The sequence below is a fragment of the Nelumbo lutea genome, chromosome 8 (genome assembly GCF_056320005.1).
Source record: "Nelumbo lutea isolate HS-2025 chromosome 8, American lotus-T2T, whole genome shotgun sequence".
Taxonomy (NCBI): Eukaryota; Viridiplantae; Streptophyta; class Magnoliopsida; order Proteales; family Nelumbonaceae; genus Nelumbo; species Nelumbo lutea.
Genome location: NC_142691.1, coordinates 3,040,008 through 3,063,538, shown reverse-complemented (window position 1 = coordinate 3,063,538; position 23,531 = coordinate 3,040,008). Strand labels below are relative to the sequence as shown.

Sequence of the window (23,531 nt, the reverse complement as noted above, 5' to 3'; positions counted from 1 at the left end):
TGACAAAATACCCTTGTGGAGAACTTTTAATTTTGAGTCCCAGAAAATCAGTAACTGGACCAAGATCTTTCATTTTAAAGGAGCTCCTAAGAAGTTTCAGATTTGCAATGCCATCCACGTCATCCCTTGTAATCAGGATATCATTGATATACACCAAAAGGATAGTCTAGTGTTTTAAAACTGCAAGGGCCATTTTGTGCCTGAGGCGCAAGGCAAGGTGTGCTCTTTCTTGAGGCAAGGCGCACAATTAAAAAAAAATGCAAAAAATTATAAAACATAATATTAATAAAAATATTAACTTAAGTTTTAAAATAAATGTTTCAAAACACCTATTATCTAAAATTAAAATACATAAATATAATATGTAAAGCATATTCAAATGAGAATTTAAAAATGAAATCAAACATATAAAACATTTTCAAAAATATAAGACCTACAATCTCTTTTTTTTTTTCTCAATTGCATCAAGTAGCTAATGTGATATATTACATTCCTAATTCTACGAGCTGCCTTTGTGCCACGCCCCTCGAGGCAAGCCTAAACAAGTCCATGTTATTGGAGCTTCAAGAACCCCCTATTTGGTAATGTTGTCCATTCATTCATCTTAATAAAATATCTTCTTAAAAGCAATTTAAACTATAATTTTTTTTTTGTGTGAAATCTAAGAATTTAAGACCCTAACATGGACTTGTTTGGGCTGGCCTCAAGGGGCGTGGCATGGGGGTCCGGGGGCTCTGCCCCCGGCCCAGCGGCCAGACTCAAAAAAAGGGAAAAAGCGACAAGTTTTCAAAAGGCGCATGCCTGGGCTAAGGTGCAAGGCGCACGCCTAGGGCGCACCAGGCGTGTGCCTTTTGAATGGGCTGCGCCTGGGACCTGGGCAAGGCGCCTACCCAAAAATGCGCCTCGCCTAAGCGCCTAGGCGTTTATTTTAAATCACTGGGAGAGACAATCCTTGGGTTTGCTTTGAGAATAAATAGAGAATAATCAAAAGTACTCTGTTGAAATTTGGTTTCTGAAACCATTGTATGGAAACATTCAAACCAAGCTTGAGGAGCTTGTTTAAGACCATAAAGAGATTTCTTTAGTTTAAACACTAAGTGGGGATCATCACAATACTTGACATTTTTGACATTCATTTTATAAACTACCCATTGCTTGATAGCAGTAATAGCCAAAAGTAAGTGAACAATAATAATCTTGGCAACGGGAGCAAATGTTTCATCATAGTCCATGCCATATTCTTGTTTGTAGCCCTTTGCTACTAATCGTGCCTTACATATATCAAGAATGCCATTTGACTTTAGTTTTACTGAGTAGATCCAACAACTCCCAATGATAAGCATTTGGAGGAGGTGAGACAAGGTCCCAAGTGTCATTTTCCAGTAGTGCCTGGATTTTTGAGTTCATGGTCTCTTTCCAATATTTAAATGCTACAACTTGGTGCTTGGTGGTAAGAGCAAGGTATGTTTGTTGAAGATAACACAATAGAGGAGCGTTGGAGGGAAACCCATAGGGGTCAAATGGATGAGAAAACGATAAGAGACGCAAGGGAGTAGATGCAGGTAAGGTAACAGGAAAAGAACTTACAATGGTGGTGGGTGGAGAAGGATGGCCAGGCTTTTTGTGCTGAAGGAGGAGGCATAGGTGTTAAATGAATTGGATGCTTTATGTTGTAAACTTGTAGCTATTGAGGACTAAGAGGAGGATCACTTGTAGAACCAGAGTAATGTACAACAAAAATGGATGGTGTTGGTAATTTAACAATATGCTCAAAGGAGATGTTCTCAAGGAAAATAACATTGTGGGATATGTGGAGACGATGGACCTTGGGATCATAACAGAGAAATCCCTTGTGTTCCAAATTGTAACCCATGAATGCACACAAAAGAATGTAGGATATTAATAAGGTACACAATTGTATTTGTCACCTTCACCTAGAAGGTAATGGGAACATAGGTGATAAGAATTTTATAATATAAAGAACTGACTTTTGGCTAATTCCCTAGTTTTATATACCATTCAGCATGTATATTAATTAAAAAATAGCAATTCTATTTATTAACATTAATTTTTTTCCTAAAAATGTGGCAAATCATCACATCTAAAGATAAAAATCTTTTACATTATATTAATTTCATTGTTTTTAAAAATAATACTATAATAAGTATTTAATAGAGCAATTTCACATCAATTAGCAATTAAAGAAAGTTATTAACTCTATATGATAAATATTCAAGATGGAATCGAGGTATATTTGAATCCCATCGATAATACAAATTATAGACCCAATCCAATTGTATCTCACAAACATCAATTTGAATATGGATCCATTAGGGATGCTAGATATCTGAATCTAATTTGATCCGATTTAATTTCTGAAAATTTTAATAAATTATTAAAAGGAAAAACATAGCAGTTTATATAAAAAACAAAAAATACAAGTATTTTTTCAACTATTTTCATCATATATGTACATGTCTTTTATAAAAAAATAAATAATATAAAAAGTACCAAAAAAGTAATATAAACATATTTATAAATAAGTAAATAGCATATATAAATAATCGGATTGGATTCTTTTGGATCAGATAGGGGTAATTCTAATTCGATTCGTTTTGACAACTATGAATGGGAATATGTGAATCATGTATAAGGGATCTCACCATACTAGCAATATGATGATTCTTGCACTCAACTGCCCCATTGTGTTGAGGTGTATCAGGGTAGGACCTCTGAAACTGAATGACATGTGTTTAAGATAGGTTTGGAACTCACCATCCTCACCATCAAAGTACTCTCCCCCTGAATTCGATCGCAAGATACTTATGGTGCTTTCAAACTATTTCATAACCATGGCATGAAAGTTCTCAAGTGTGGGAAAAACTTCAGACTTTTTATGAAGAAAATAAACCCATGGATATCATGTGCAATCATCAACAAATAACACAAAATATCTGTAGCCTAAGTAAAAAATAATAGGAGATGACAAAACATCACTATGTATAAGATGAAAAGGAACAAAAGTGCTCAAAAGAAGATGGAAAAGGCAAAACATTACTTTTACTATAACAAGTCAAATAAGATTTATCAACATTCTTAAATGAAGAGCTAGTAACAGGTAAATAACCATAATAAAACATATAATCCAAGTTTTCAGCATGAGTGTGTCCTAAACATCTATGCCATAAATGCCACACATATTATAAACAGTGATTTAAAAGGTGCGCCTAAGCGCTTTGCCCAGGTCCTAGGCGCAGCCTTTTCAAAAGGTGCACGCCTGGTGCGCCTTGCGCCTCAGCCCAGGTGTGCCGTGTGCGCCTTTTGAAACTTCGATGCCTTTTTTTGTGTACCGGAGCTTCGAGAACCTCCTATTATAAGAAACAAGGGAGAACTATAAGTAGTAGACAACAAAAAGAAGCCGGAGGAGAACTCTTGTCCTAGAGTTCTAAAGCAAATAGATGTCAAAGCCTATGCTCCTCCTTCAGCTACCTAGTATATAGGTCCTGGATAAAACAACCATCACGAGAAAATAGAACATTGTTACCATCATCTACAAGTTGTCCAATAGAAATCAAAATAGTAGTCAATTTAGGAACAAAGAGGGTTTCAGGAAGATGAAGGGGATTGTATTGGGAAGTGGACAAATATAAATCATCACAACCACAGATTGGAAAAGTTTCACCATTAGTGGTAACAATGTGATTATAGGTAGGATATGATTTGGGAGACTGACCAAAGAAAGCCCAGTCATGGTTTGAGGCTCCAGAATCAATTATCTAAATATGAAATGGAGAAGAACATAAATAAGTAAGAGAACCCTGAGAGTCTGCCTTGGGAGCTGAAATAGAAGAAGGAGAAGCATCTGATGGTTTAGCCAAAACTTGGAAGGCTTATGTTGCTCTTTCTTGGGAAACCAAGTTGGGCATTCAACATTCAACAATAATATGCCCCTCTTGTTTGCAATAGGTGTAACAGTTCTTCTTGTAGTGAGATGCCACATGTCCAAATTCTTTACACTCATAGGATAAATATATGAAAAATCTTTCTTCCTCTTTTGTTTGGTAGCTATAAAAACTCCATTCATGCTATGCTCCTTATTATCAAGAGAGGATTGAGTAAGAATCCAGGCTTCCTCTCTTAATAACTCACCAAGAATATCATCCAAATCTGGTACTGTCTTCCTACTAAGAATGCTAGACCGTGTTGTTTCGTAATCAGGCCAAGGTGCATAAAAAATGCATAACATTCCTCTTTTCGAAATGTTTCTTCATAGCCTTTACACAACAATTTGTTGATAAATCTCCAGGTGAACCAACTCATATTCAATCCAAAGATTCACAAAACCAGCATAGTATTCTTGAATTCTTTCATCTCCTTGAGTATAATGAAATATGTCCAACTCTATTTGATATTGTCTGGATATATTTGACTATTGATAGACCTTTTCAAGGTATTCAAACATGTCATGTGCAGTCTTGAGGCCCCTTATTGAACTCGCAACATCAATAGTGACAGAACAGACACAGCCTGTGCATTTTCTATCTTCCATTGCGTCAGCCCCTTCGCATTACTAGAATCGGGCATGGCAGTAGAATCATCAATTTAGCCCCACATTCCTTTCCCTTCAACAAAGTACTAGAAGTGAAACTTTCAAAGTGCACAGTTTCTGCTGTCGAATTTTACTGAGATGATTTAACCTTTTACAGGTCTCATAATCAACAAAGTATAGATAAAGACAAGGGAAACAAGCAAAACAATCACCGAGAGCAAGCAATAGTGTTGGGAGAGAAGAGACAAAACCTCTTACAGCCAAGAAAAGGTGTCCAAAGCACAAAGAAAACTGAAATCTGAAGTAACAGTCCAAAAAAGGAAAGAAACCTGCTTCCGCCCAAGAGAAAGGATTAAAACTTCTTATTCACTCGTTCAAATCTGATGAAACTTTCAGAATAGGTGACACTCCCAATCAAGTTTTACCACGAAATGATCTCTCTCAAGAGAGATCTAATAAGATTTCTCTTGCTGGTTGCACAGAACATTGAAAAATGGTTCTAGGGAAATCTATCTTTACAGGAGAAGATAAAATACAGTAAGGTACGATGCTGTATAGTGTGCACACTACATAATAGCATGCGATAGAATACAAAAAGACAAAACTACCCCTCCTCTCTACAAATACATGGGCCTTGGTGGAATGGTCTGGCTGTTCCATTGTAACCTGGCTGACCAGGGTTCAAATCTTGGAAACAGCTTCTCTGTATGTGCATCTGTGCAGGGGTAAGGCTGCGTGCATCTGTCCCTCCCCAGACCCTGCTTTGGCAGGTTCCTCATTTACTGGGTTTCCCTTTTTTAATGAAAAATAGAATAGGTTATAAATAAGTGCGAAGAACCCCTTTTTAACTGTTAAGGCTAGCCCCAGCTACTTGACCCCTTACCTCAATCGTTTCTTGTTTATTACATGTTCCTCCCTGGGGGATGATCCCCCAATACGTATCCCTTTGTAGTTCTCTTTATTTCTGTCTCTTCCATCTTGTGATCCACAATCCATGAAGTTACTGATATCCTCTGGTCAATTAATACTAATGCTATATGTGCCTTGAGGGTGTGCAATCATGCGCTCCGGAACAACTTAGCTTAAGCATCAAACATCAGATGCCTCTAAAAGCAGTATTGACGTGCATTAGTGGCCAGTGCAATTATTCTGTTGATGTAATATATACATGTGAGCAAGAAAATGTTTCTGAATTGGTTAGCTGAGGCTGGCCATCATTTCACTTTTATGTACTTTATATTTCTCAATTTAATAAAATCTATTATTTGTTGCTTATAAAAGAAAAGAAGCTATTGACGCTATGCTTCTTATAGCCAATCAGCACTTTGGAACTCTCATTTTGTGAATCATGCTTTCTTTTTTGTTTTCATTCATTTTTCATTAATTATCCTGTTCTTAATCAACTGTTTCAATCTGGAATAGGTCTTGGACAAGTCCAACTGAAGTTGGGGGATTTTAGAAGTTCTCTTTCTAACTTTGAAAAGGTGTTGGAGGTTTACCCTGAGAATTGTGAAACTTTGAAAGTGAGTCAGAATAAAAGGGAATTGGTGTTTGTGTTTTAAGTTTCTTTTTTTATCATTTCATTAGATAATTTATCTATCTAGCTGATGGCAGGCCGTGGGGCACATTTATGTTCAGCTTGGCCAAACTGACAAGGCCTTGGAGATTCTCCGCAAAGCAACAAGAATTGACCCACGTGATGCACAGGTAGTTTGCCTTATCATCACACGGTTTTCTTTTGTATGTTGCTTGTGATGTAGGAAGACTCGGGAAATTTTGCAAGCAGGTTTTTTAATACTAATTGATGTAGGAAGGTGTGGTCTGGGACTTGTAAACTGAAGAAGAAGTTTTTGTAGGATTTGGCAGATGGTTCAATTTATGTAGAGAGATGGATTAGGCCTCATATTGCTTGGTCCCATGGTAAATCCTTGGGGTTACAAGCATCAGAAAGTGGGTTCAAGTTTGAGAGTGGCCACCTTTGTGCTAGTGTTGTTCTCTCATCTATACTATTATAAAGTGAATACTTCCCTTTTGTTCCATGCAGGTCATAAAAGTTAAATCCAATTACCTATATATTATATATGGTTAATACTTGCATACATGCATAGCACACACTTTTACAGAAGTCCTTAGTACAAGACATTCTTCATCAAACAACATTTGATTTCTATTCCTAAAAGATAATGAACTGCAACTAAAATCACATCATCACAAAACCAATCTCTTTATATATGAACCAGAAATTTAGGATCCTCACATGGACTGTTTGGGCTTGTCACAAGGGGCTATAGAGGTGGAGAGCTGATTTTGTAGAATTAGGATTGCAAAGTGTCTAACATCATATTAGCTAACTGAAGTAATGCAATTGGGAGAGAAATAAACAAATTGAACGTTTTAAATGCTTGAACTGTTGAGTGCTTGAAAATGTTTTATATGTTTAATTTTATTTCTACATTTTCACTTCGAATATGTTTTATATGTTATTTTATGTATTTTAATTTGACCGTATAGGCTTTCTAAAACATTTATTTTCTTTTAAAATCTAAGTTCGCATTTTTTCTGAATTTATATTATTTTGAATTTTTAGAAATTTTACACCTTGCAGTTTTAAAATGTTGCTCCATCTCCTTTCTGTCTCTAAATTTTTAGTCAAGTGTAAAATTTCTAGAAATTTTACACCTTGCACTATGGTGCAGGCGTTTCTGGAGCTGGGTGAATTGTTAATATCATCTGATGCTGGAGCTGCGTTAGAGGCTTTCAGAACTGTAAGAGCTTTCCCTTTGTTATCCTGGCCAGTATGATAGTCTATCGTTTTATATATGGAGGGGATTTCTGAATATGTCTTGCTAATGTTGTTTTGGTAGAACATGTCTTGGCATAGTTGTTTAGGAAATTATATTTTAATACTGGATATTTAGGGCTAAATGCAGTTATATTATTTGATGAATGATTGATGTGAGTTTTGGTGTATTTTCCTGATAGCGCAAGCTTGAAAACAGTGGCCAATTGTAGTAATTTATTATGCTTAGCCATTGGTGGGAAAATCAATTACCTTAGGTTCAGTTTGGAAGGAGTACAAATACAAATATGTAGGGTGCAAAATCTTGTATTTTGTATTATTTTGTATGTGTTTGTACTGTACGTATTTGTATTTGTACTCTTTCGAAACTTAGCATTAAATGCATAAAAGATCATTGGGTTTCTAGGAATGTCTAATTGTCTGTTTTTTTGACAAGTATAAAAAGAAAATTTCATTCCTGTAAGGACTGGCCTAATTGCCTAATTGTCTGTTGAATAGGCTTTTTTTTATGTCTTACTTCTATTCATTCCCAGAAGGACTGACCTCAGGTTAATCTTCCCTCCCTTCCCTAAAATAAGAAAGAGAAGAAAAGGAAAGAAACAAAGAAATGAAATGCACAAGTGAATAAGCAGTGTTAAAGGTGGAACAATGGCTGACCATTCCTGAACAGTTGGTTTTGTTCTTTAACCTACCATTTGTCAGAACAGATTTATATTCACAGAACAACATTCCAAAATATGACTCTAAATCATGTTATATGTGCATGTATATGGTGGGTAATTCAATTCTTAACTGACTTTACTTTTTTGAAATTCTATTAAAGATTATTGCTTCAATATAAACCACCGCATTCCTTGCTGCATTGTGGTGCTGCTTCTTTTTAATGATATTTTAACTGCTGTTATTTACTCTTTCTATTTTCTGTTGCTATAGAATGAATATCACTATTCTTTACATATGTATTTGACACTTTTCTTACTTGATCTTTTAATGTGATAAAGTAATATTTGTGTTTTTTTGTCTATTTTATTTATGGTCATAGTGTTTTTTTTTTCAATTTGTTTTTTAGTTATTCTGTAATTCATACTTTGTTGTATTCTGATAGGCACGCACTCTACTTAAAAAGGGAGGTGAGGAGGTTCCCATAGAACTGCTGAACAATATTGGAGTTCTTCATTTTGAAAGGGGAGAGTTTGAGGTATGCAAATATTATCCCAGATTTGTTTGTTTTGATCACATCTGTTGTGTGGAATAATCTCTACATTTTTGTTATTTGAAGGTTAACACATGCATGTTCATGTTCATTGAGTGCCTTCAAGACCTTTCATTACGTCCATTTTTATGCTGCATTTAATAACTTGAGGATAACATTAATTGTTTTTTCTTTCCCAGTTGGCTGAACAAGCTTTCAAGGATGCATTGGGTGATGGTATTTGGCTTTCTTTCATGGATGGTAAAATATTCAGTTCTACCATGGATTCTGATGTCTCTACCCGTCAATACAAGGACATGCAATTGTTTCAACGACTTGAGGTGGATGGTGTTTCTGTGGAGCTACCATGGGATAAAGTTACAACAGTGTTCAATCTTGCTAGATTACTTGAGCAATTGCATGACACTGAAAAAGCAAGTATTCTGTACCGGCTGATCTTGTTTAAGGTTCTCTCTCTCTTTCTCTCTCTCTCTCTCTCTCTCTCTCTCTGTGTGTGTGTGTGTGTGTGTGTGTGTGTGTGTGTGTGTGTGTGTGTGTGTGTGTGTGTGTCTTGTTTGCTTGCTACTCATGTGTGCACTCAATATTAATTTCACAAGTAGCATGAAATTTAGTAATGACAAAAATTAATTCTGCCAATGTTTAAAATGTCAGTTTTGGGTGAAATGATATTTAAAAATGGGTAACATGTTGATAATGTAGATTTGATGTATTGTAACAATTTGGGTGAAATGATATTAATTTGGAGTTGTAGCATTGGAATCTCAGGACCCTCGGATGTTGGGGGAGTTCTTAGAGACAATTCAGGTTCCTTAATGGCTCTCTACTCAGGTCCAATTGGTAAAGGAGACTCCACAAGGCTAAATTGCAAGTTGTACTTCAAAGATTAAAAATTTGTAAAATGCAAAATGTGCACAATACAGAAATTGAAGGAGACTCTAAAGCATTGATAAGGTGGTTTAAAAACAAGTCCAAAGGTACGTGGTAGCATAGTTATACTTTGAGACACCATTCAGATGGCTAGAACATAGTTTTACTTTGATGCACAGAGCAGTGAACAGTGTAGCAGATTCACTTGGAAGGCTAGGGGTGAATAGGGAAAGTTTGTACCTGGGGGTAATTATATAATCAAATTTTGTCACTCTCCAAACAAGGAGGGGTCAGGTTGAAGGTTTTAGCCTGACTAAATGGAATTGTAATCATTGTACAAAATATTCTTTTACCACATAATATAAATGCTGTTTTATTTTGTTTTCTTATATAAACTTCATGTTCACTATTAAGTTGTTATCTGAATGTGCTTGAATAAGTATGACATTCTTTTATTTATCAAAAAAAAGTATGACATTTTTACAATATATACATTTTACCACTATGTGCAAGGCTTTCAAGAATGTTAAAATATGAAATTTTGTAGTTTTCTCGAATTGAAACTTTGTTCTGATGGCCAAGTCTTTTCTTTACAGTACCCAGACTATTTGGATGCTTATATGAGGCTTGCTGCCATTACAAAAGCCCGGAATAACATTCAGCTAAGCATAGAGCTGGTATGTTTTCCCTTCTTGATGATCTTTTTTTTTTTATTTTATTTTACCCCGGTTTTTAATTACCCCATGTACTTATCTTTAATGAGATAATTCGTTGTCATAGATTACAGATGCTCTTAAGATAAATGATAAGTGCCCAAATGCTCTCTCTATGCTCGGAAACTTGGAGCTTAAGGGTGATGACTGGGTTAAGGCAAAAGATACCTTCCGTGCTGCTAGAGAAGCAACTGATGGAAAAGACTCTTATGCTACTCTTTCTCTGGTTTGTACATTTTCTGCAGTGCATATTAGATTATAAAGTTTTGTGTAACTTCACTGGTCTTTCCTTATTCATCACTAGTTCCTTCAGAGGATACTTACACTCATTCATTTTTTATTTCAATAGTATTTTTGGATAGCTGTTATGACAATCTTGTATCATATGTCACCTTTATCCGTCTAACAAGCATTGTAATATTGTACTTTTGTTTTGAATTTATTCAGGGGAACTGGAACTACTTTGCGGCTGTCCGTTCTGAGAAAAGGGGTCCAAAGTTGGAAGCAACCCATCTGGAAAAAGCTAAGGAACTGTACACCAAAGTATGAAGTGTTATCTTTTCCATGATTTGTACTTTCAATATCGATGAACATTACACCATGTAGAGTTGGAGAAATTTAGGAGATATTTCGCTAATTTTGCTAAGATATTTGGAAAATCTAAAAAATCAGGAAAGTTTTCTAGAAACATGGAATTTGTTAATAAACCTTCAAGGGATCATTAGAAGAAATATAGTTGCACCTTTAAAGCTCAAACCATAGCAAAGATCTATCTAAATCAAAGGAAAAATTAAGAGACTATAATGGGTATGTTTCTCTTTGTCTCCCTTTTGGTCTTTAGCCATCTTATCTTCTTTATATATGTCAATTATTTGCCATTTTAACATTTGTCTTTATTGTTACTATATGTTTTGATTAGATTACAAATATGTTTTTGTAGTTATTTGCAGTTTTCTTTTTCTTTTGAATTATAGTGACTTAGTAAGTGAATCATATCAAGGTAATAAGCTAATTATCCAATCACCAATTCCCTTTTGGTTCTTTTAGGAAAATATTAAAAAACTATGATGATTTTAATGAAATATTAAAAGCTTTAAATAATATTCTAAAATTTTAAATATATAGTTTATCAATGAAATCTGAAATATCACTATCATATCGGCAAAATATCAGGGATATTTGGAAAACAGATTCCCGAAATATTTCATATTGCCACCAAGCAAATGGGGATATTTCAGGGACATATCTCCAAATATTGTCAATATTGCGAACTGTGATCTTTTCTTTTATTTGTTACCACTTAGTGCTCTTCTTTTCACCATTCATTTTTCTTTTGTGTATTTTCTCCTTGCTACTGTTTAAAGGCTTACGAAATATAGGTATTTTTTTGATAGATAACAACAATTTATTAGAATATATAAAATGGAATATTTACATGGATGCCAAGCATCACTGTGGTTTGGTAGCTCAGGAGGCCATCTATACCTATTTATATATCAAATTGTTACTGTTTGCAACACTTCCTTTGAATGAATGACAATTATGTATTTTACTGAATTATCATGTAAACAGTGCTTACAGCTTGGCAAAGGTCACCCATTTAGGGAAGTTAGCCCCAGTTAACCTTTTTACAGCTACAACTATATCCCCCTTTGAACTACTTTTCCCCCAATACGGTTAATCCCTTGATGCCCCTTGCCCTACCAACCCATCTTCTAGAACATTAGCAATTTAGCAATCTGGTTATCATTTCACTTTTGCCCTTAATTTTTCTACTAGTCTTTGTAGCTCTCTTAAGACATCTATATTTCTATGCTACCTCCTATTACTACTCTTGAGTCCCTTCAACTTCCAAGTCTCTCATGTTAAGAGCTTTTTCTCTTCTTACAAAACTATTCTATTTGACCCCAGAATAACTGCCCTTGGTTTATCCCTTGTTTTGTTAGCATATCAGCCGTGCTGTTGGCTTCAGAATTATACGTATTATATATATGGATTTGGTGTGAAACTGAATTTAATGAAAGTTTCAATAGTTTTAACCATTCCTTCTAAAAAATGCCATTACTGCTGGTCCTAGCTATTTGGGGTCTTGGGAGGGGCATATTGGATATGGTCCTAACATTTGGAGTTCTAAGTGTTCCATCTGATTTGGAATTTTAATGCTTTCTTGAATGGTGATTTAGAAGAGTGTACATGGTTCAACCCCCAGGTTTTTGTGCAAAAGGTAGTGAGCAGAAGGTATGTAGGTTGAAGAAATCCTTGTACAAGTTGAAGCAGCCACCATGGGCCTGTTGAACAGGTTCCATTTAGCCATACAACAAATGGGGTTTAAACATTATCAATTAGCCCATACCCTAATTGTGAAGGGTGAAGGAAAAATTGCAGCCCTAATTTGGTATGTTGATGACATAGTAGTTACTGGTGACTAGACAACAAAAATACATAAATTGAAAGAGTTCTTAGCCACATAATTCGAGGTGAAAGATCTGGGTCCTTTTCACTATTTCCTTGGAATTGAGGTGGCCCGCTCCCAAAAGGGAATATTCATCTCCCAAAGGAAATATATTCTAGATCTATTTGAGGATACTGGGAAGTTAGTGAAGCTGGTCGATTCACCAATTGATTAGAAGCATAGGTTGGGTGATAGTCAGGGAGAACCTATATAAGATGTGAAGCAATTTTAGAGACTTGTAGGCATGCTCCTATATTTGTTCATTACTAGACCCGATTGCTTATGTCATGAGTGTCCTCAGTCAATTTATACATAATCCCAAGACCACACATCTTGAGGATGCTGAGAGGAGTCTTAGATGCCTCAAAAAAGTGTCCAGGTGCTGGTTTGTTGTTCCAGAAACATGGGCATTTGAAAGTTGGAAGTGTACTTAGATGTTGACTGGGTAGTGGCAATAGATGACAGAAAGTCTATCTACCAGTGGATATTGTACTTTTATAGGAGGAAACTTAGTTACATGGAGAAGCAAAAAACAAAGTGTGGTTGCTAGGTTCAGTGCAGAAGCAGAGTATAAAGCTATGTCCCATGGAGTAGACGAGATTATGTGGATAAAGAGCTTGTTTGGTGAACTAGGTTTTGCAGTTGACAGTCCCATGTCACTTTTTTGTGACAACAAGGCTACTGTCAACATTGCAGCCAACCCAATTCTCCATGATAGAACTAAACATATTGAAGTAGACAAGCATTTCATTAGAGAGAAACTCATGAGTGGAGAAGTGTGTACTCCCTATGCTAGCTCTGAAGAACAATTTGTAGATATCTTCACAAAGGCCCTTCATCATCTACAGCACAATGGCTTGTGTGACAAGTTGGACATTATTAACATCTATGTCCCAACTTGAGGGGGAGTGTTAAAATTGTTAATATTTAATGTATTATGGGGTTGCAGGGGTACTGTGGTCTTTTTACCTTTTATTATTTGTTTAGTGTGTTGTCCAACTATATAATAGAAAGCTGGCGCCACCAACCTAGATTTTTTGCCTCTGCACTCTCTGTTTCTCTCTTCTCTCCTCTCTTCTTTTCTATTTTCTCTTTATTTCTATCAAGAGAACAAGTTACAACAAAATTTAAATGGTTGTAATAGATCAACCAAATAATCTATTACCGAAACAAAAACTAATATTTAACTTCATGTTTGAAATGAATATTGAGCTAGCTGAAAGTGGTAATCATGTAAGTTAGGCAGGCAATAACATTGTTGCTCCACATATCTACAATACTGTCACCAACTTATGTCATAATACTATCTCTTGTCTTGTATTGCACATAGTGCTGGTAGTGTTCACTGGGGAATATGTTGATTCTAGTAAAGTTTCATGTTGCTACCCATGGAAGTGGAAATGGAAATATGTCATGGAAACTGTCTCTTATACCTCACATAGTGTTGGTAGTGTTCATTGGGCAATATATCGATTCTATAAAATTTTGTGTCGTTACCCATGGAAATGGAAATATGTCATGGAAATATTAGCGAAGTTAGTTACATTTTAAACCATGCGACCAATATATGCTCAAATGTAAACAAGATAAAGAATCAGTGGATGCCCTCCTGCCTTCCTATGGTTTGTTTGTGGTGCTTTGAGAGTCGTAATCAGTTACTTTTGATGATGTTCCATTTGCTGTTAGTTGTTCGAAATGAAGGTTATAAACTAATCTGTTTTAGCCTTTTTCTTTAGGGAACTGCATTGATTTTTATTGGTTTTTGTACGAGGAGTTTTGTTGTTCCTCCCCATTCTTTTCTAATCAACTTTTTTGTTCTTGCTGGGAGGGGGAGGAGTACAATCTGTTGCATAATTGATGAACCTGAATGATTAATTCTCAATCTTGTTGCCGTATTGGATTCATCTTTTATTTGGTCTTTCTTTACAGTTACTGTTTTGTATTCTTAGTATGTCCGTGCTTATGCATAGGGTTTTGTTTGAAATGAAAAATGTACCTTGACTTTTCCACACTATGCAGGTTTTGGTTCAACGACCTGCAAATTTATATGCCGCCAATGGTGCAGCAGTGGTTTTGGCAGAAAAAGGCCACTTTGATGTTGCAAAAGATATTTTTACACAGGTTAGTTAAACTGATCATTTAATTTTGGTAATTCCGTTTCATGCTGAAATAGCAATTAACAGTTATTTCTGTGATAACCCACCGATATGTAGGTTCAAGAAGCTGCAAGTGGAAGTATTTTTGTCCAGATGCCAGATGTATGGATTAATTTGGCTCATGTTTATTTTGCTCAAGGTCATTTTGCATTAGCGGTGAAAATGGTAAATCTACATAGATTGTTTTTATTTATATCTTTGATCTTTTTTTTTTTTTTTTGCATTCGCTTATGGTGATTTTATTTTCTATTTTACAGTATCAAAATTGCTTGAGGAAGTTTTATTACAATACAGACACTCAAGTTCTTCTTTATCTGGCTCGAACTCATTATGAGGCCGAGCAATGGCAAGACTGCAAGAAGACTCTACTAAGAGCCATCCATTTGGCACCTTCAAACTACACGCTACGGTTTGATGCAGGTGTTGCAATGCAGAAATTCTCAGCATCTACACTACAGAAGACAAAAAGGACCGCAGATGAGGTAGCTGAATGCAATGAACTTTTTTCTTTTCTTTTCTTTTTTGTTGTCTCTTCAATGTTCTGCACAACAAAAAACCCACCATCCCTATTTCTTGTGGTTCTCTTTTACTGTATTAAGAAGTGTTATCCAGGTGAAAAACACATGCTTTTAGAAGAATCCCTTACTAATTTATTCTTGATATGGATTATCAGTTTTAAATATTTAAATTGTTATAACATATACTGAAAGTTGAACAATACTTGGGATTTTTCTTTTTTCTTTTTTTGTTGGAAAGAAGGGAATTCAGAGGTGTTAAGCTTTTGGCTTTGTATTCTATCCACACTTTATTTTCCTATTGATTGTTCATCCTTGAATTCATTTTGTAGGATGCCATACTTGAAGTTTTTATCAGGTTCATCTTTTATTCCTACTTGTATGGGGATTCTTTATACTTCAATGGTGCCATTTCCTTTTTCACCAGTTGATTTAATCATAGAGGTGTCCAAAAGGGGGAAATAGATGGAGTAGTACATCACATTAACAGCTGGAGTAAATATTAGGAATTAGTAGGGTATTGCATTTCCAAGTGTAAGTAGATGAAAGAGTGCATGGACTAGGTGGTTTTTCCAGCCTATTAAGGGATTCCTGGCATGCTCGTACATAAATCATTCTTTTAATATCCAATAAATTTAACAGTTACCAATGAAAAAGTAGATGAGATAATGCATGTCTCATACCCTGGATGCCTTATGGACACACTGTCTTCATGCTATATTATTGTGCATCTTGGAAGAAAGAAGTGCAAGTATTCCAACACGGGAAAAAGATTGACTGGGGATATAGTTCAGTTCAGTTGGTGTAGCATCACTCTTGCAATTGCAGTTACAGGTTGGATGTCTAGTAGTGTACCACACTAGTTATCTAGATTCTAGACTAAATCATGAGAGAATGGATTACCTTAGTCAGATTACCTTCTCATAGAGTGGAGATTATTCTCTTCTGCCTATCCCCATAAGAAAACCATCAAACTAATTTTGATGGGTGTTGCTTGGGAAACCCTGGACCTTCAAACTAATTTTGATGCAGTTAAAAATTTCTGCAGTGTTGGTATTGGTGACTTAGGGCCTGTTCGTTTGCTCTGAAGTCTGACATCTGAAAGTGCAATAATTACATTAAGAGGTATATTGGTATTGGATAACTTTTCTTTCCTCTGAACTCTGAATGCAGAGAATATTGTTCTGAATTCTGAAAATTATCAAATATCCATTTTGACCCCATATATGAGTTTTTGTTTGTCTTTTTGGGGTGTCATTGGAAAACAAAAAGTTGCATGATTGCACTTTAAGAGATAAGGGATAAGAGGAAACGAACAACCATTTTTCTCTTAAAGTTAAAAGATTCCTCTTGAGAGATAAGAGTTAAAGAGGAAACGAACAGGCCCTTAGTAGGTACCAAGGTTCAAATTTTTGATACGATACGCCTGATATGGGGCGTATCGTATCGTTGGGGTCCTGATACACCTGTTTATAGGTGTTTTGGGAACCCCATTCTTTTTAATAAAACATATAGTTAAAAACAAGCCTAAAAACCAAATTTTGTAAAAAAAAAAAACTGAAAAAAAAACACAAAGCCATGTGGTTTTAAGTACCAATATGCCTCTTCCAATACACGGGCGTATTGATATTTTGAACCTTGGCAGGTACTAGGTAATTCTCCTTAATACAAGGTGTCAATTAGCAGTATTGATGGGATACCAGAGGGTAGTCATTGAGATACTCAACTTGTAATTGGGTGGAATGGAGAGGTAAGGTCTTTGATATCTAGGGTGAACCCTACATTCAATTGGATTCCAAAGTTGGATTCAACAACTGATAGCCTTGTTTGGGGCCCAACCACCTTATGTGTGTGTGTGTGTGTGTGTGTAGGTTCGACTCCGGAAAGACATGGTATCCGAAAATTTTGTGATCAATCAACCGGTATCATAAATGTGGTAGCCAATTAGGTGGTGTTTATCAAAATTCATGGGCGGGTTTTGATTGGTTAAAGCTCTTTCGGTACCATGTCTTTCTGATTATAAATTTTCCCATATATAAATATATGTTGTGTTAAATTTAGGTATAGATTTTCCCATTTACTTATGATCAAAAGCTCTTAATTTTAGCTCCTTAGTTATCAAGACAAAAAGGTATCAACTTAACACCTTATCACCTAGGTGACAAACCACACACCAGAGAAGGCAGAGAAGGCATAAACATGTTAATAAGGAACATTTTTTCTAATTTTCCATTAGTTTTGGGGAGAAAAAGGAGAATATTAGCTTCAACAGATTTAGTTAACAAGGAAATTAACTTAAGAGGGAAACTAATGATTAGAAATTGTGCATAGTAAGTTGGCAATATATGGCATAGAGAACTTAGTTTATTATGCAAAAGAACTAACAGTAGTATATTTAGCATGGAAAGCTAATTCAGGCCCAGCTTTTAGAAGAAATCTGAATGACTGATAACTTAGTCAAGTCTCATTCAGGGTATAAAACCTAACCCCTAATGGATGATGAAAGAATTTAGTGTTTGGAAACATCGGGTGAATTCTCAGTCAAATCCTTCTATGGCAACCTATCCCTAGTGCAGGACAATAAGGAGAGTGCTTTCCCTTGGACCACAATTTGGTGCTCCAAATCCCTTCAAAAGTTGCCTTTCTTGTATGGACAGCGGCTCGTGGGAGATGTCTAACTACACAGGTTTATGAGAAGAGGAATGCCTCTATCTTTCACTCTTTGTTCTTTATGTAATGAAGTCCTGAAATCCACAATCACCTCTTCATTCACTGCAAATGTTCATACAAGCTGTGGGTAATAGCAATGTCCTGTTTTGTCATTCATTTCTGCCTTTTGGAATCAGTTTTACAGCTTCTGCAAGCGCAACGCTGATCAGCTAAATGTCTGAGCACGAGGGGTAAACTATCATCTGGTTAATATGGAAGGAAAGAAACCATCACATTTTTTACAACAAATGAGCTTTCTTTTTTGCACTCTAGTCTTTCCCTGTTCTTGGTTGGGTGTACAAAGAATATTTCAAGGTGTCCAACTGAGCTCTTTTTTGCATGTTGGGCCTTTTTTTGGATGAGCTTTCTTTTTGTATATTCCCAATGTACAGATTCTCATTGTACATGGGCTGATGTACTTTCTTTTTCTTAATTCTATCAATACAACTTTACTTTCTTCAAAAAAAGCATGGAATGGAAAGTTGGTGATTCACAGATTTGCAGTTTATAAATGTAGTATAGCAACTGTACATTAAATATACAAGAGATAAAGAATAGACAACAGTTGGGTGGAAAGAACATATTTTATTTTCTTTAAACATCCCCATTTTAGGTTTCATTTATGAGAAAGATGGGTTTGACAAGACAGAAAAGAGGAAGCTGAGCAAACTAGCTGCACTGATGAGAGGAGAATACAAGGAAGCACGGGTAGCCTTTGATATACAAAAGTGTAATTTTTTTTTTGGAGAAAACTTAACAATTTTATTGAAGGAGAGGTACACAAGGAAGCACGGATAATTTCTTCTTTCTTCTCTGTCATGAATCCCTAGGTCATTTCCCATACTAATTTAGCACACGTTTTTTGGTCTTCCTATTGCTCTTTCTACATCAGATTAATCTTTGAAAAGGATAAAATTTTTTCCTTCTTTAGCCCAGCTGGTAAAGTCAGTCTATGTAGTTCCCACTGATCTTGGATCCAGTCCCACCTATCTAGGGTCTTGGGAGGGGTGGACTGGATATGGATCTCACCTAGGCACTTTTTTGCACAAAATGATCACTCACAGACTTGAACCCACATTAGTGATAGAAAAAAAAGACTTGAACCCACATTCTTACATGGATCCTGTAAACTCAATTAATCTTTAGAAAACAAAGTCCAGGAGTGCACATGCATACATACAGCTCTTTATTGCCCATCTGACTGCCTTGATAAGTGTGCCATATTCACTCCCCATACCTTAGTAGCATATGTTGTGGGTTTTGTATAGGATATGAGGTTTTTAACTAGTAACTGTGGCATATATGTGTAGACAACTAGAGATTATCCCTCTCTTGAGTCTCTTCTGGAGAAACTTCTGTCCTGGAAGTAAGTTTGTGATTATCTTCATATTTTAATCTGGTCTTTTATACTCTCTTAGTGTATTTAAGGTTGTTTTCTTTAGGAGGGATTGAAGTATAAATTAATTATAATATTTCCCATGTTGTAATTCACTGATTTTGCAAGAGTGGAAGTTCTTTGTTGCTAAGAGTTTCTTCCTTGTCAGTAGTTATTGATATAGTGTAAGGCTATCCTATATGTAGTAGATTTCTAGATCTATTTTCAGAAAGTGCATCTGTAGGGTACCCTTGTACTCGAGTTGAACTCACATTCACTTGTTACTTCTTCCACTTTGTGCCTTGTTGAGAATTTTCTTTAATATTGTAGGTACGTTCAACAGTTGCTGAGTTAAAGAATGCTGTCTGTGTATTTAGTCAGTTGTCTGCAGCATCCAGCCTCCACTTCCATGGATTTGATGAGAGGAAAATTGAGACCCATGTTGGGTATTGCAAGCATTTACTTGATGCTGCAAAAGTCCACTGTGAGGCGGCTGAGCGTGAAGAGCAGCAGAACCGACAGAGGTTAGAAGTGGCTCGTCAGGTCACCCTGGCTGAGGAAGCTCGTCGCAAAGCTGAGGAGCAGAGGAAATTTCAGGTCTGCTGTTATACAATTGCATCATGCCTCATAAAGCTGTATTTGTTTATGTATAAGCAGGGATCTTTGGAGCCATTATGCTAATATAATTCCCCATGAATTTTGTTGGGAAACAGTTAGAGAAAAGAAAGCAAGAGGATGAGCTCAAGAAAGTTATGCAACAAGAACAACATTTTGAGCGTATAAAGGTTTAATGTCCTGACTTTTTTTTTTTAATTTTCCTCAAGCAGTAGATACTGGACAAATGTCCATTGTTTTATACTTTTATTTTAATTTTCTTCGTATTGATAGATTTTACCAGTAAATGATTCATTAGTTTCATTGCTTCGGAATCAGTAAAATTGTGTGTTTGGATTGGGGTAGAAGCAGAAAGCGGGAAAAAGATTTTCAAATTGTCTTTTCTCCATAATTTTTCTGCTATGCTCTGAAAATTGAACTGCATGTTGAAGTTCTAGAATACAGATTTATTGCTGCTTTTTTACCCATCATTTTAGTGGTATCTAGAATTTTGGGAGGGGGGATCATCCTGTGTTGATGAGCAACACTGCATGTTGAGGGAAAAGGATCATCCAGTGCTTTGAATTTGATCAGCAACAAAAAATTTCGTTGATCAATAATGAAAAAATGATACATATCTTGGGTAGCCTCGTCTACCACCCAAATTTATTTGTTTGTTAAAATATAGCCCAGCCTTCGTTCTTGGGTAGCCTCGTCTTCCACACCATCAACTTTTTAAACTTTTCCACTACTGGGTTCTAGAAATTAATTCTTTTAGGGTTTACACCTAGAGGGAGCCCTAAATATTTCATAGGCCACTTACTCAAGACACCCTAACTCTTTGGCCCATACCCCAATTTCTTCAGTTCCCATATTAATCATTGCTATCACATTCTTGCTCATATTCACCTTTACGTTCAACAGTTTCTCAAAGAGTCCCACCAGCAACCTCAACTTCCTAGCTCTCTGCTCTCTGCTCTCCCTCACCTTCACAGAATGATGATATCAGCAGCAAATTGTAAGTGAGTCACCACCCCATTATCTATTCCCACTCTCCAACCCTTTATTAGATTTATCCCATCAGCTCTCAAAATCAATCTACAGAAAACATCTCTGCTATCACATTCTTGCTCATATTCACCTTTAAGTTCGTCAAATTTCTCAAAAAGTCCCACCAGAAACCTCAACCTCCTATCCCCCTGCTCTCCCTCACCTTCACAGAATATGATGATATCATCAGCAAATTGTAAGTCAGTCACTACCGCATTATCTATTCCCACTCTCCAACCCTTTATTAGATTTAGATCATCAGCTCTCAAAATCAATCTACTGAAAACATCTGCAGTGAGAGTTGAAAGGAAGGGGATCCCCTTGCCTCAATCCTCTCAAAGCTCCAAAGAAATGCCACACTACCCCCATTAACCAATATTGAAAAATGAGATGCTTGTAAACACCCTCTCATCCATTTACACCATCTTGCATGAGAACCACATTTAGACATCACTTATTCCTGACCCACAAAGTTGTAGGCCTTTTCCAAATCCAATTTGCATATTATACCTTTCCTCCCAGTTCTTCTATATTCCTCCACACATTTGTTGTCAATAAGTATTTGGTCTGTTATTTGTCTCTCTTGGATACAAGTTCCTTGAAACTGAGAAATGTTTGACAGGAGTACCTATTTCAATTTAAGGGACAGGATCTTAGCTATAATCTTTTAAGGGCTAGTCATCAAGCTGATTGGTCTGAACTCCTTTGGTTGACGTGCATCCAATTTCTTAGGAATTAGAGCCATGAAAGTGGCATTAACCCCTGATTAATGCAACCGATTTCTTCAGGTATTTCCACTTCACCCCTTGAATTTGAACATAACCTAATCAGTTAGTAACATATGCAGTAATGTTGCTTATGTATTCTTCACATTACTGAAATCATATATCAGAGGTTCTAAGAAATTAACGTCATGAACAATTAATTTTATGATGAATAGTTGCTTCAATATTATTTTATGATGAATAGTTGCATCACTTTTCAAAAATTTAGAGCAACCTATTTTTTATGCATGTTTATGTGTGCCTGTCTTGAGGATTTTATTTATTTACAGGAACAATGGAAAAGTAGTACTCCTGCCTCCAAGCGGAAAGATAGATCCCTAGCTGAAGATGAAGAGGGTGGCTATAGTGAGAGGAGGAGGAAAGGTGGCAAGAGGAGAAAGAAGGACAAGAGCTCAAAGGCACATTATGAGATGGAGGAAGCTGAAGCTGAGATGATGGATGATCAAGAAGAAATGGAAGATGAAGACGCAAGGATGATGAACAACCAGGAGGATGTTAACGAGATGAATGATCTGGAGGATGGTGGAGCAGACAATGCTCAGGATCTTCTTGTAGCAGCTGGGCTTGAAGACTCTGATGCCGAGGATGAGGTAGTAAATTCTGGGTTACTTAAATCAAGGCACCATGTGCTTATTTTAGTCATTAATTTTCAGCCTTGTTTGCTGACATCTATTAGTACTAAGACATACATCATACTATAGTAGTAATAATCTCCAGTTAGACTGGAGGTTTTACTGTTGAGTGTTGACAAGTATATTAGCTAAATATGTACAGGTCATTGAGGCTGTCAGCTGTCTCAGCAGTATACTAAGTGCTATTGGGTGTGTGTCCAATGTTTTGATTCCACTGGTTCCATGTTCAACTGGAGCAAGTTCTAACTCCTCGACTTGCATCTTTTGTATGATGCATATAAGCTTTGGATGATGTTGGCATAGTCACATAGGGCACATATTCTGCATCTTGCATTTTTTGTTCTGTTCATTATTTACGTAGGCATTTTATTGGCATCTCTCTCCCCCCTTTTTATTGTAGTTTGCTGAGGATATTCTATCTCTTTATCTAATTTTTCTTCCTCTCTCTGCTGGTGAAGGCTGCACCTTCGTCCACCATACATCGACGGAGGCAGGCATGGTCTGAATCTGATGATGATGAGCCAACTCAGAGGCAGATAGAATCCAGCCCAAATAGAGAGAACTCGGTGGAGTTGCCAGAAAGTGACAGAGAGATCAGAGAGGAGAATGACAAGACAAACAGGGATGCTGCTGACGATGATGAAGAGGACTGAGGATTGACATGTTATAATCACATGAGCGTGGGATATATCTATTTCTTGAATTGTCCGTTTTCTGTTTGTAAAAAAAAAAGCTTACCGGGATTTTTCTTTTCCGGTGTTGGTGAAAATATTTTTCATTTAGAAATAGGAAACATACTGAAATATTGAGATGTTGTATCCGGATATTGTAATAGATTGGAAGATATTGAACATAAATTGGAAATATTCACTGATATTTGGGGAATGACGAAAATAGCATATTGATATCCATATTGTGCAGGGGGCATGGCTTTTCGTGATTCAAATAACGATGCATTAGTACATTTTTTAAGTTGTATTATATTGTATCGTCACATGTTAGGAATGAGTTCTAATCTTAGATATTAATATGCTTTCTTTATCATTGTTTTTGGTATTTTGATTATTTTTTTATTTTTTATATCTGAACCATATCATACGGGTTTTTCACAAAAAAAAACC

General features: G+C 36.1%; 1 protein-coding gene across 1 annotated transcript in view; it reads left to right on the top strand.

Annotated features, from left to right (window-relative positions):
• Positions 1-23,319, top strand: part of ELF8 (binding protein) — a 44,913-nt gene extending 21,594 nt beyond the window's left edge. Inside the window, exons 10-24 of the mRNA XM_088958406.1 lie at positions 5,972-6,072; positions 6,164-6,256; positions 7,246-7,314; positions 8,455-8,547; positions 8,742-9,008; positions 10,026-10,106; positions 10,210-10,368; positions 10,590-10,685; positions 14,614-14,715; positions 14,808-14,915; positions 15,008-15,232; positions 19,680-19,946; positions 20,063-20,134; positions 22,048-22,368; positions 22,869-23,319. Coding sequence (XP_088814532.1) covers positions 5,972-6,072; positions 6,164-6,256; positions 7,246-7,314; positions 8,455-8,547; positions 8,742-9,008; positions 10,026-10,106; positions 10,210-10,368; positions 10,590-10,685; positions 14,614-14,715; positions 14,808-14,915; positions 15,008-15,232; positions 19,680-19,946; positions 20,063-20,134; positions 22,048-22,368; positions 22,869-23,063 — 2,249 coding nt within the window. The 3' untranslated portion in view covers positions 23,064-23,319. The remainder of the gene's footprint in view (positions 1-5,971; positions 6,073-6,163; positions 6,257-7,245; positions 7,315-8,454; positions 8,548-8,741; positions 9,009-10,025; positions 10,107-10,209; positions 10,369-10,589; positions 10,686-14,613; positions 14,716-14,807; positions 14,916-15,007; positions 15,233-19,679; positions 19,947-20,062; positions 20,135-22,047; positions 22,369-22,868) is intronic.
• The last annotated feature ends 212 nt before the right edge of the window (positions 23,320-23,531 follow it).